Source organism: Pogonomyrmex barbatus, unplaced genomic scaffold (assembly GCF_055798465.1).
Source record: "Pogonomyrmex barbatus isolate J1 unplaced genomic scaffold, ASM5579846v1 scaffold9, whole genome shotgun sequence".
NCBI lineage: Eukaryota > Metazoa > Arthropoda > Insecta > Hymenoptera > Formicidae > Pogonomyrmex > Pogonomyrmex barbatus.
In genome coordinates this window covers 6,383,236-6,397,701 of record NW_028297193.1, presented here as the reverse complement: position 1 = coordinate 6,397,701, position 14,466 = coordinate 6,383,236, and the positions used below count along the sequence as shown (strand labels likewise).

General features: G+C 33.2%; 1 protein-coding gene across 20 annotated transcripts in view; it reads right to left on the bottom strand.

Moving 5' to 3' along the window:
• LOC105431111 (uncharacterized) overlaps window positions 1-13,337 on the bottom strand; it is a 53,563-nt gene extending 40,226 nt beyond the window's left edge. For 4 of the 20 annotated variants that reach the window (XM_089084668.1, XM_089084666.1, XM_089084664.1 and 1 more), the window contains exons 1-7: window positions 12,710-13,335; window positions 12,455-12,625; window positions 5,893-6,044; window positions 5,683-5,814; window positions 5,422-5,572; window positions 5,096-5,290; window positions 4,763-4,961 (exon numbers count right to left, since the gene is read on the bottom strand). In XM_089084668.1, the coding sequence (XP_088940794.1) occupies window positions 4,763-4,961; window positions 5,096-5,259 (363 nt within the window). In that variant the 5' untranslated portion in view covers window positions 5,260-5,290; window positions 5,422-5,572; window positions 5,683-5,814; ... (1 more) ...; window positions 12,455-12,625; window positions 12,710-13,335. Of the gene's footprint in view, window positions 1-3,368; window positions 4,962-5,095; window positions 5,291-5,421; window positions 5,573-5,682; window positions 5,815-5,892; window positions 6,045-7,530; window positions 7,621-12,454; window positions 12,626-12,709 lie in introns of those variants that run through there. The other 16 variants (XM_089084669.1, XM_089084663.1, XM_089084665.1 and 13 more) reach the window with 16 other exon arrangements.
• Window positions 13,338-14,466: the final 1,129 nt, after the last annotated feature.

The following is a 14,466-nucleotide window of genomic DNA, read 5'->3' as shown; positions in this document are numbered from 1 at the left end:
TCGCTCCGGAGTTTCGAGGTTGACACTCTCCTAGGCATAGCGAGAGATGCTGTTGTGGGGGAGGTGGACATTCATGCCATCGAGAGATGGCTGGAGAGAATCTTCCCGCCACCGAGTGTGCACTCTCCACGGCGTGAACCGACTAGAGAGCGTGGGCATCCTAAGAAGCGAGAGAACAGAGAGCAAAGAAAGAAAAGGGAATATGCACAAGTGCAAATCCTGTATAAGAAAAACCTTAAATCCTGCTTGTCGCACATACTCGAAGACGGCTCTGAGCGTACGCGTCCGTCCGCTGTCGAATTCTGTGATTACTGGCGTCTCCTTATAGAGGCGTGTTGCGGATGGAGATATGACGGCGCTGCGCGAGTTATACGGAGAGGCGACGCAGGAGGCGGGTGCCAGCCGGAGCCATCCATCACGAGGTATACATCTGGAGGGCCTCGATGAGGGCGCCGCCGCGAACCCAGGTTCAGCGGCGGATAAGACCTCGCTCTGGGATCCTATTCTAGCGACCGAGGTTGCGAGGATCTCCGTAAGGAATGGCACTGGATTGGATGGCATTACGCCGAGGGCTTGGAACGCTGTTCCAGTGAACCTTCGCGCGCTTGTTTTCAATCTGCTGCTCTTGGCAGAGACGGCACCCTTGTCGATCACCACGACTAGAACGGTGTTCCTAGAAAAGGGCGGGATGTCCGATAGGCTTGGGCCATCGGAGTATCGACTCCTGAGTATAGGCTCCGTGATTATAAGACATCTGCATAAGATCCTAGCAAAACGTCTGGCGGCCCTGGACATTTTCGACAACCGCCAAAGGGGTTTCCGGCCGGTGGACGGAGTGTGTGAGAACATCACTGCTCTCCTCCGTGCTCGGCGACGCCCGGAAGCGGTGTAAGTCGCTACATGTCGCATGCGTGGACCTGTCGAAAGCCTTCGACACGGTATCACACGCTGTGATTCATCGCACCCTCGAGGAGCTTGGTCTCCCGAGGGAATTTCGCGATTATGTCAGGGCCATATACATAAAGGCACGGATTGTGTTGCAGCCGGCTGGTGGCCTAAGGATGTCGCCCATTCACGTGGAACGTGGTGTGAGAGGGTGATCCGCTGCCCCCTGATCCCCTGCTGTTCAATCTGGTCGTAAATCGGGCACTAGGAATTCTCTCGGAGGATGTTGGTTATAGACTTGAATCGAGGCTGATCAATGCATTAGGCTACGCAGACGATATTGTGCTCCTGTCCTCTACTAAGATCGGACTGCAGGAGAATTTGACGCGACTTCATGCCGCCTTTTTGCAAAATGGGCTCACAATAAACGCAAAGAAAACCGTCTGGTGCTCGCGAAAGGCGAGCACAGCGCTTCCGCGAAGAGCCACGCGATTCCGCCACATCAAGCCGCACGCCAAACACACGGGGCACGCAAACTCCCGCGTCACGCCCATGATATCTCCGTTCTTTTTTGTAGTTATATGTAGAATATATACAATGAACATTTAAAGATCGCCTCATTTAAATCTTGGGAACCTGCACGACAACCTTCATTTTTCTCTCGAACCCGCCGTCATTTTCCGCTTCGCCTGAGCGTGGACTGACGGGGCGTGCAGGGAGGTACAACGAGTTGGTTTCATCAAATCCGTTCAGACATCACAACTACCATCACAATCAACCACATCGACAACACACATCGGGTGACAACCCGCATAGGCAACAACCACTACATTGGTGACATTCCCACAAAACAATATACGACAACTGCGTCGTCCTCAATCAAACAGATCAATCGAGATCCCATCATGTATTGTAGGAATATCTAAAACAATTTGTGACTAAATAAAATGTATGAAATAAATGCCTCAAACTGACTAGCTTCTCTTATAATACAAGCAACTCGATTTACTCCGCATGAAGCATACGGTAAACTAGTTAGGATTTCTTATCAATCCAACACCGAGCGATGAACAAAATGAAAGCTACGCTAACTACCTAATAGCCTTGTACTATAAAATATCGCAAGCGCAAACGAGAGAAACGAGAAAACCTAAACGCCGTCACTCCAGATCAAAACGATATTATGACAGAAAAGTGACCAAGCGAAAACTTAAGATAGAGGATCAGGTATGTAAGTGTTGGGTTTGTATAGAGAGCCGGCGCAAATGTGCGCTACTGGATTACTGCTTATATTTTACCATAGCATTCTAATATAAGTGACCGGAATATCGACGTGATAATAAATTATGCGCAATACGTATTCGCAAGTTAAGTCGCGGTCCTCCAGATATTATCAGTGATATACGGATTTAGCGAATTATTCCACCAATATATTATTTTGCCAATCTGGCGGTGGAGCGGTTTGAAGTTCGTGCTCTCGGATATCTTATATGTTCCCTCTGCGGACATACACTTACATATTGGATTCATTCCAAAACTGTTTTGAAATTATTGGAGCTCTGGTATTTATCACATACTTCTACGATTTCAATTCGATTGAAATCTAACTGTTTCTCTAGAGATTATTTTCCTAATTGTTGGAAAACAACACGTTTTACGTAAGAAATGTATGATATTTCAGATCGTTTAAGAAGATATGTTTTGCCTTCGAAAAATTTTTTGATATTTCATTATTACGTTCTCTCATTTTTATATTAATTAATCCTGTTAAATTATTTTGTAATCTCCTTTTACATTTCATCCAGTGGTCTGTTAAATCCAAAGCTGATTTTCCATCTGAGTGCACCCGCTGCTTTGATATGTAAGATACAAATGTGAAATAAAGAGTTGCGCAAGTAAAATTACATCGTTCTTAAAAAGATCTTTAAATAATCTTAAATATTTTAATAATCATGTTTTTTTCTAGTTATGGATCCAAAAATTCTTTATAAATATCAAGGGCAATACTTAAATATAAATGAAATTATTAGATGTATAATCAGCAAATCTTGCTATGACGTCCCATTATTTTTTCAAACCTAAAGCTGTAAATTCTTTGAGATCTAATGTTCACAAGTCGTGTACATAAAATCGAAGATTTTTATCTAGGAAAGCGCTAATAAGTCCCCTCATTCCTACGAGAACTATAATATATAAAATGAAATTTATACTCGACATAAGTAATAGTCTTCACAGCCCGCCCGTCAGTCACGCTACTTGTCGATCAAGCAAATTAATATGTAGTACAGTCATAAAAATTTTCTAAGTCGCTAAAATAAAAAAATATAAAAAAAATAGCAAAACCGAAAAAGTAAAAAGTGGTTGGATTGCCGTGGAGCATTCGCTCTCGAGCCTTCCAATCGCCAATAAGGCCCTTTGGCGTACCACGTATGCACTTTGCGTATAAAATATAGATTAGGGAAAGTCAGTTAGCTTAGGCAGAATCTCTGAAAGATTATATTCAACCCGAGGGAAACACTCTCTTGTGCGGATCGTGCCTTGTAAAATTTTTAATTATAGACAATTCTTTAATCTATAATTACTTTAACTCACATTATGTTTGACGAACTACAGTTCGTAAATTTCGAGTGTTTGAATTGCTCCCAATCTCTAGTCGAGAAGCAATCACTGGACAAGAAGCAAGAACTGACTATGACCGGTATTCAAAGTCAGTTCTCATATTTAAGATCAACTTAAGTATGAATTCGAGATGTAATACGTTCATTTCATTGAACATGATCTTAAGATAATCTGAGAACTAACTTAAAATAATATAAGAACGCATTATGAATACCGACCTATGACCGAGCGTCGACAACAGTCGACCTCCATTCCAGTGCTGTCGAGCGTTCTACTATCGACCATGAGCAGATTCCAGTCAAGGACGGGAGCGTCCCGTTTGACCACATTGCGATTGACCACAGCCACTCACAGTGGCCGGTGCTTAGAAATTTTCCTCTGTTCAAACGCTATGAGTGGCTGATGGTCAATTGCAACATAGTCAAATGGGTCCCACTCGCCAGACTTCGATACGTATCCACGCTCAGTCATTTGGATTCGCAAATCTAGATCTGAACGGTCCTGTAAAATCAGTCCTCTTGTCCTAACCTTAGACTTAAGTCAGAGCAACCCGTTTGACGTTGCGATTGACCACAGTCACTCATAATGGCGAGTGCCTAGAGGTTTTCCTCTATTCAAACTATGAGTGACTGGTGGTCAATTGCAACGTGATCAAACGGCCTCATCCGATCTTGATATAATACAGTAATTTACTAAAATCTAAAAAAATAATTCTTTCGCACCTCTCCTAAGTCCTTTCTTAGCGCAACTATATTCATTAACAACGTAAAATGTTTCCTTAGTCGGGATAAATATTAAATAAAACGACTTTTGTGATTCACCACGGGGGGTAAATGTGCGTTACGCGCGCACTGCTTAACCCCGGGAAACAATGCCCGAGATTGGTTCCTAATCCGTGCCTCTCAGTATCGCTTGCACGCGTCACATTGTAGTGCTTGAGATTGTGTGGATGGAAACCAATCAATATCAAACCTCCATAATCTACTTCAACAAAATTTCCCAACAATGTCAAAAACCCCCGATGGTTGTAACCAGGTCATACGTCGACTACTATACAATCTACAAATAGCAATGGTGTTCAATCTGTCTTTCATCCTGGGAACTGACTATGTTTCTCATGTCGCATACGAAGCTTTCTTCGACCGATCATCACTGAGGACGATATTTGAGTATCAAGTGATGCCCGTTATTATTATCTGCCCCTGATTTCCTCCACTGAACATCCATGAGGACAATCCTTGTCATGAACTCTACTTACAGAAGCGAGCTGAAATCCTGGAAAATCCTCGTTGATCACAAAAGGTAAGTAACTTCTAATTGCATGATTCCAGTTTCGACGATTTCCCCAATCAGTCATTAAACGCGAATTAGCAATCATCGTTGCGCTGATTGACGAGACGTAACAAGGTACATTATAGAATTTGGCCACATTATGAAATACGCATTGGCAATAAGTGCTAAAATTATATCCATTCTTAAATCTTTGAATATATGGATTCGTATATATATATATATATATATATATATATATATATATGTATACATATTCTTAAATATTTAAAAGTAAATATAATCATTATATAATTCTTACCAGAAAATTGTGATGAATAAATGCAATCTTCTTTCCTTTCTCAGATATCCCCATCGTCTCTTCAAGACTCCGATAGTTCGTTCAACACTTGAGCGTGTTCTTACGTGAGCATTTGTGTAATGAGCAGAAGGTGAATGTTCAGATTGGCCCAATTTTGGTGTCATTAAATAAGGTAATAAAAGGTATCCTGAATTCCTTAAAAATTTATACGATAAGCTTCTCATGTGTGTACAAATATACATAAAATTTTTTTTAATTATAAAATTTGTATGTATTACAAAATAAATGTTCTTAAATTGAATAAATTAACATTATGAGTAACATACCAAACAACCAACAATTTCTTTGTCTATTATTATATTGCTGTTTTATGCAGAAATATGCAGAAATAGTTGAAGCATTCCGGACGCGTGCATCATACGTCCTTTCCCCATTCCCACTATTTAGAGCTAAAATTTTTCCGTAATAATCAGAAACCTTAAAATATAAATATATAAAGATATTAATAATACGATGATAATAAGTAATAGCACAATAATTTACTTATTATGCTAATAGTAACTTAGTACTTAATTTGTTATACTTACTATCAAAACATTTAACGAATGATATAATTTTCTGTTAATATATAAATATTTTTGTTTTTTTTCTGAAGGCCAAATAGCGACATGGTGCAATTAACATCTATTAGCTTTGGAAATCTACAATGGATCCAAAATCTGAAAAAAAAAAAAAAAAGATATTAATTATACCAATTTATTTTTATTTTTAAATTAGGTTCATTAATATTAACTAACTTTCTGCTCTTTAATGTTAAACATCATGATACAGTTGTGGAAATTTAATCCAATGCTTTATATTAAATGCCTCTATAACAATACGAATTGCTGTAGATATTGATGCTTGGCACATGCAGATTAAAAATCTTAATCAATGCGTTGATAAAATCCTGAAGTCAAGAAAGTCAAAGTCACAAAGATCTATTCAGTAATGCTTATTATGTGCTAGTATGTCCGATAGCACAGAAAAATATATATGCGTTGGATCTTTTTTATGGGAAAATTAATTCTTAGATTTTCATAATAAGGAATACACCAAATTCTTTCAATCATCAGAGGTATTAATTCCACAAATCGATATTGTCTCCATATTAAAGTAATTAATTTTTTTATCAATATCTATCCAATTTGTGTGTGTGTGTGGGGGGGGGGTGCGTGCATGCGTGCGTGTGTGTGTGCGTGTACATAATTTAATCTTGTTTTTTTTTTGTCATTTCTGCGAAAGATATTTTCCAATATGTTCTATATTGCTTGTTTTTGGGAAAAATTGTACAATACATATTTAATTAATACGAGTCAATAATATCTGCGAATAATCCGCAACCTCCCAGTTATTACATGCTGCTGTAATCATTCCAGTGATACACAAAAGTGTAATATCGGCATGTAATCCACTACAAGTAACTACATAGATAGTACTACACAGATAGTAATATCGAGAATAAGCATTACACAGCGGCCTGTAATAACCACACAGCTGACAATAGTTCTTTTTTGTAAGGATAGAATTAAAGAAAAACATATGTTTGATGTATTAATTCCAAAAGCGATTGCCAATTAATTCCATATTTTTGGAGTATCATCCCAGTAAATCAGAATACGTAACATATACATATATGTAATATTACATGAACACATAAATGTTACATGTAACATTACTTGTGCATGGAAATATCACTTTTTGGTATGGTTCTATGTCAGCAACTTTTAATGTATCATTTCTATCAGATACATTTTAAACGATACATAATTGTAACATAATATAGATATATGTATTAAATATTTCTTTAGACTATGTAATGTAACATATTATTTTCATATGTAAGGTAATATAAATATATATTACAAATTTCTATGTTATGTAATATAATGTGAGTGAATATGTTACGTTACAATACAACATATATACAGAATGAATCACTGAAGATGTCCAGATGAAAAGCATTGTACAAGAAATGCTAGAAAAATCCTCATAAAAATGCTAGAATTGCAATTCTAACATTTTCATAATTTTTGTAGCATTTCTTGTACAATTTTTTTCACCAGAACGCCTTTAGCGATTTATTCTGTATATTTTTGTAAATTTTTATATTTTTATAAGATTTTTGTGATTTTTACAACAGCAAAATGCTGAGGCGCACTAAATTAACAAAGTATTCAGTATTAATACACTTTAGAGGGCTAGTTTATGCTTCAGTCTTAACCTTAAAAGTTGGAAATGTGCAATGCCATAAGGTCGTTTATGTTTTAAGATTAAGGGAAGCATAAACGACCTTATGGCATTTTTCATTTTCAATTTAAATCAGGCCAAATACATCCGTATGTGACAAAACAAATCTAAACAAATCTAAACAAATCTAAACTCGAATTACATACCCGTTTTCGGCACAAACTCAAGATTGGCATCACATTCTCGACTAATTAACTCAGCTCGTGAATGTACATTACGATTAATATGTGGCAACCAATCAGGAAGCTGTTACGCGCGTAAATACAAAATAATGTGAACATGAAGAATTTTACATTTATAAGCAAATAATTTTTCCTACAATATCAATCTAATTATTAAAGTTATATCACAAATATATTATATAATAATTGCATATCCATAATAATATCTCAAATATTAACGAATGATATTCAACAATTCAGCATTATAATTATTCATCAATAATATAACATACATGTATAAATATCAGCTCAACTCTATTTTGTTATGTAATAATATATATTACATATCACTATATATTATAATACTGATAAGTAAATATGATGCTTGTTTGTTAGATATCAATAATATAACATTTGTTATATTGCTAAGAGATTATAGTTGTTACATTTATGTTATGTATTTGAAATTATATATATTAGGTGTACAAAAAAATTCTGAGCTTTAGATTTCATACAACCGAAATAACAATTTAATATATCTTCCCGCTTTTTTGCGGTTTTAAAGCGTTGACATTTGACCTTCTAAAATGCCATACGGTTTGGCGTTTGATGCACATAAAACCTCAAAAATCATAGTGTTCACGATGGCAATAAACAAAAGAGCATATTCAATTTTCCATCCACTTCGCATTTCTGAAGAAAAATGCTGCTGAAGTCTGCAATGATTTGTGCTGTATATTTATTATAACGCTGTAAGTCATGCTACATGTAAAAGATGGTATCAAAAATTTTGCCAAGGAGATTTCAGTCTTGAAGATGAACCGCGTGCTGGACGCCCTCAAAAGATTGAAACGGACGAATTGCAAGCACTACTGGATATAAACTCTGTACAAACTGAAAAGGAGCTTGCAGAACAGCTTGGCGTTACGCAGCAAACCATTTCCGTACGTTTACATACGATGGGAAAGATTCGGAAGGAAGGCAGATGGGTTTCCGCATGAATTGTCCGAAGACAACAAAAATCGTCGGCGTAACACTGCACTCACTTTGCTTTCAAAGTTCCGGAAAAAAGATTTTCTGCACAAAATCATTACAGGCAATGTAAAGTGGATTCTTTATGATAACCCTAAACGTAGAAAATCATGGGTTGACCCTGGTCAACCTTCGACATCGATGCCAAAGCCCAATATCCACGCCAAGAAGGTTTTGCTCTGTATCTGGTGGAATTGGAAAGGTGTGTTGTATTACGAATTGTTACAACCGGGTGAAACAATCACGGCAGACCGTTACCAACAACAATTGACCAATTTAAGCGATGCATTAGAAGAAAAGAGGCCATTTACTGGCCAAGGACGTCGTAAAATGATCTTGCTTCATGACAATGCTCGACCACATGTTGCGAAAGCGACTCAGGACCATATCTTTGCGTTAGGCTGGGAACTTCTCCCGCACGCGGCGTATAGCCCAGACATGCCTTCCGATTACTACCTATTCGGGTCGCTGCAGCATCATTTGGCTGATACACATTTCGTGAGATTAGAAGAGATACGAAAATGCATTGATGACTTTATCGCTTCGAAGCCGGTGAGCTTCTATCAAGGAATTCGCAAGCTACCCGAAAGATGGCAAAAGGTCGTTGATGCAAACGGGGAATATTTCGCTGATTAATATTTTTTTGTTTGTTTTTGAATAGATTTGAATAGTTTTTGAATAGAATTTTACAAAAAAAAGCTCAGAACTTTTTTGTACACCTAATATATATTACATTAGATTTTTAAGAACTATTATGTTACATATGTAAAAAAAAAAAAATATAATTTTATTCTTCTCAAATGCTCTTAAGTTTATATAAACAGTTATATTTCATCTATGTAATCATGAAATATAACACTGTTCTTTTCATGTGCTCCCTAAGTTATGTAACAATTACGTATTGATTTACTAGGATGTACAAAATAAAAGTGTATTGTACAACAACAGACAATGGCTCAAATTTTGTTAAAGCATTTCGGTAAAGCATTATTTTACATTTATTATATTTATAGATATTTTTCGTTTATAAAATTTTTTAAATTTTTTAGAGATTTTGAAAAAAACAAAAATGATGATAAGACTATTAATATAGAATTTCATAATTTAAATGATTTATTAAATATGGATAAAATAAAAAATTCTGACGAGAAGATTTCATTGTTCTTCTGCTACATCAAAAATGTGTTAATCACATTATTAATCTTATTGCAGCCAAAGATTCCAAAAAAAATTTTAGATAACGATCCCTTATATAAAAAAACATATAGCATTATATTTGCCAAATTATCGAAACTATGGAACAAACAGAATCACACAAATGTCAGATAAAATTAAGGATATTTGTAGTGTTTATTTAAAAACTCCTGTTATTACTACTAGGTAAAAGATTGTGTGTGTGTGTGTGTGTGTGTGTGTGTGTGTGTGCACGCGCGCGCGCGTGTGTAAATAATATATATTCTAATAAATATTAGGATATTTATTAAATTATTGTATATATAATTACAGTATAATATTATTCCAGAGATAAATAAAAAATAATATATACATATATATGTGTATATGTGTGTGTATATATATATATATATATATATATATATATATACATATATTACTATTTTTTATTTATTTCTATATTTAATAGATCCTAATATTTATTAGAGTATATATTATTTATGCCCATACAATGTTATTTATAATATTATTTTCACAAAATATATATAATATATTATGTATAATATAAAAAAATTTATTTATTTCTTATTTTAGATGGAATTCGACTTTGAATTCTGTATGTCAATTGATGATTCTGTTGAAAGATTTCGGTTTAGAGAAAATGAATTAATGTTTAAACTATTGTAATTTACAGACATTGACAAATGACGGAAAAAAATTTCGAGAGTATTGTCAGGTAAATTATGTACAATAATTTAATAAAATATATAAATTTAATAAAATATATAAATTATATATAAAATAATAAAAGATATTTTTTATATCTTCTTGAATTAGATGATGGAACCTTTAGCAAAGAAATTAGATATTTTATAAAATGACGGGAATGTATATGGAATATTTGTTATCTGTCTTGAACAGTTTACAAGAAAAATTAGAAAATATTTCAAGTAAATTGTTGGATTTCCTTTTATTAGCCATAACCATCTAGCAAAGTTTAAATAAAAAGTGATTCATTAACCTGCTTATAATTTAAAGGTAATGATTAAAAATTTTTAAACATAAATGTATATAATTTGTATAAATGTATATAATTTGAAATAATTTTATTGAGATATGCATCATTTTGAATAGCATTTTTATAACTTCCATTCTATTGAAGTATTCACTCTTTGTAAAAAACATTGAAAAAATATGAATATATTAATATATAATTTATTATTTATAATTTTAGATTTTGTACAACGCTTAAAAAAAAAATTAATAATTGCAAGTTGCCTACATTCTAAATTTAACCTAAATTGGCTAACTAGAGAAGAGAAAAAACTATCTAACTATTTAGAAGATTTATTAGGCTTTTATTCAAGTGAAAATTCTCCAAACTCAAATAAAAATGATGCTTACAATGACTTTTTTACTTTTCATCGGCAATCGACATCAACTCTGGAGTCCGGAGAAGAAGAAGTGCAACGATTTCTAAAGTCTAAACGACCTCATATTGATACATTTGAATTTCCCCATTTTGAAAAGGACATTTATTAAATTTAATATGGCATCAAGTAATGCAGTGGTTGAAAGACCGTTTAATATCGGAAATTCTGCTTCCAGTAAACGAAAATGAATTAAAATGGATTGAAATTTTCAGAAGTATACATTCATCAATGTTGAAATCCATTTCAATGCCCAGTGCCTTTGTATCCAATTATATGTATAATAATAATATTTTCACACACACATACAGAAAACCTTTTTGTATTCAATTGGATTAAATTGGATTGAGTTTGGATTACATTGGATTGAAAAACTGCATTTCCTATCCAAAATTTTGAATTGAGCAGTATTCACGATCCACTTTTTAAAACTGAACTTATTTCTGGATTAAAAGGCATAAAAATATGCTTCATTCAATTCCTATAAATGAATACAGTAAATGAAAAAGTAATGAAGGTATTGAAATGGATTCATTTCAATGTTCACAAATGCATATTTTTGAAAATTTTAATCCATTTTAATCCATTTTCGTTTACTAAGCTGTTATCTTCAAGAAGCCATTTACAAGATGATTTAATGGAGGATTTTTTATTAAAAGTTAATGAAAAATATGGATAAAATTTAATGAGTATATTTTGTGATCCAAACAATCCTATATAATTCTTTTAATTTTATACATTTATACATTTTAAGAATAATTTTAAATTTAGAATTATTCCATTAAAATTTTTAAACATAAAATTAAAAATATAAAAAAGTAAATTCACTAAATGTATCTGTAATTTTAAATTTAATAAAAAATGAAAATTAAATATTTAATATCACATATTAAATATTTTAAAATATTTCTTTTATTTCTTGTAGTTTTATGAATTTAATATACAAAATTTTAGTTTTGCTTTTATTTTTACAAAAAAATCTTACAAAACTGAATTTTTTGTTCAATAATTTTGTTTTACCATTAAAAAAAGTAACGGAAAATATAATAAAATATAATAAATGAATTATTTTTCAATTAACGGTAATAGTAACAAATTACTTTTAAAACTCAGTAACTAGTATCAATAACTAATTATTTTTTTAACTCGGTAACGAATAATGGTAATTAATTTTAAAAGTTAATTTTAAAAATTAATTTTAAAAAGTAACTTTCTATACCTTGTTTAAAAGATAAAATATATATATTTTATACCAGTAAACAAAAAATTATTACTTTGAGTTCACGAGATATTGCTGTTTGTCTCTTTCCTTTGAATATATGGAATAATAAATCTTGGCATAGTTGGATTGCTGCCTCTTAAGATAACCTATCAATATGTTTAATAACACTTTTTATTTATCCAATCATCATTTAGTTATCATATTTGCTGGAAATATTTGCTTGCTAATAATAAAACATGTATACACATTACATATATAGAAATAATAAAACTTAAGATTAAGCACTACAATAATTAATTATTATTACCTGTATAATTCTTGAAATCCTTTTTTTGGAATATCAAATAAATCTTGAGTATTTCTTAAAATTCTATGCATTATACATATTGAATTTTCATTCCTTTGATTTTCTTCTTCTTCTTCAAGAATAATCCACTGTGCAGCAACCATTATAACCGACTAATTTTAACATGGAAAAATTAATTCACTGTGAAACTTTTTATTTCTATGAAAATTTTCATTTTTTCACGAGTTCACACTTAGGGAAAAAGTTTCATTTGATCCCCAGTATTCGTATCAACTGCGTTCCGATATTCTGTAAGTACTGGCAGCATTGGCTGCGTTCAGCAGAGAAAGCGGATCAGTGAGCGCTCAGTGATTTTTCAATATGATTGGTCCTTGCCTTTAGATCTTCGTTGAATGAAAGTGTAGAAACCAATCATAATAAAGAGTCACTGAACGCTCAGATCTACTTTCTCTGCTGAACGCAGCCATTGCGAATGCTGTTCCGATACACGCAACAGTAAGCTTTCAAAACTTTATGTTCATATGACGTCATAGATTTTATTGTCACTTCCTGCTTTCGTTACTGCTCGCGAGGGTTGCGTTCCGATATTCACTGCCAGCACTGAAAATCTATGGCCGGTATTCATAGTCAGTTCTTATATTTAAGATAATATTAATTTATAAGATTATATTTAACATAACATTTCAACCAATAAGATAGCTGTATGAGCTTATTTAAAATGATCTTAAATATAAAAACTGACTATGAATACCGGCCTATAATATACGTAACATGAACTATATATTTTCAGTACTGACAGTGAATATTGAAACGCAGCTGAGGTGAGGCAGCAAAAATATGGCAATATCCATGAAAGGAATCATACTTATTGATGTTGAGGACAATAAAGATTATTATTAACTCATGAGGATGCTGAAAACATGATATATTTAGTTTAGTTATAATATGTTTAGTAATAATATTTTCTTTATTTTCTGAGACGCTATAAAAAGATTCCATTAAGTATTTCGCAAACTCTACTATTATTATAATTTTTTCAATCATTTTATAGATTCAATTTATAATAGATTTGAACTTCAACTCGCAATCAGTCAAAGGAATAAAGTAAGTTATATTTCTATAGGTTATATTTATATAATTTTATACGCCATATTCATAATATTGCAGCATCAGTTATTGCAGTATAAAAATATCATTAATAATAACGGAACACTCTTGCAGCTTTATTGAATGACATCATCAGTATCGTCAGTACTTACAATAAATATCGGAACGCAACCACAGTACGAGGTTTTAACTTCGACTGATGCCACGAACCGATTCCATCAACATAGATTTACTTTAATCTCGATTTAACTTGCTCTTCAACTTGCTCATAGTCGATTATTCTTTTCATATTCGATTATAATTGGTCAATTTCTTACGTTTTAAAGCTTAAATCATTTATTGTGGACCGACACTAAGTGTCCACAATAGGTGATTTAAGCTTTAAAAAGTAAGAAATTGGCCAATTATAATCGAATATGAAAAGAATACTCGACTATGATTAGTCAATTTCTTACGGCTTAAAGATTAAATACTTATTGTGGACCGACACTAATGGAGCGTCCCGTTTAATCACGTTACGATTGACCACAGCCACTCACAATGGCCGGTGCCTAGAAGTTTTTCTCTGTTCAAACGCTATGAGTGGTTGGTGGTCAATTGCAACGTGGTCAAACAGATCTCTTTTCTAATTCTTCTAATTCTTTTCCTAA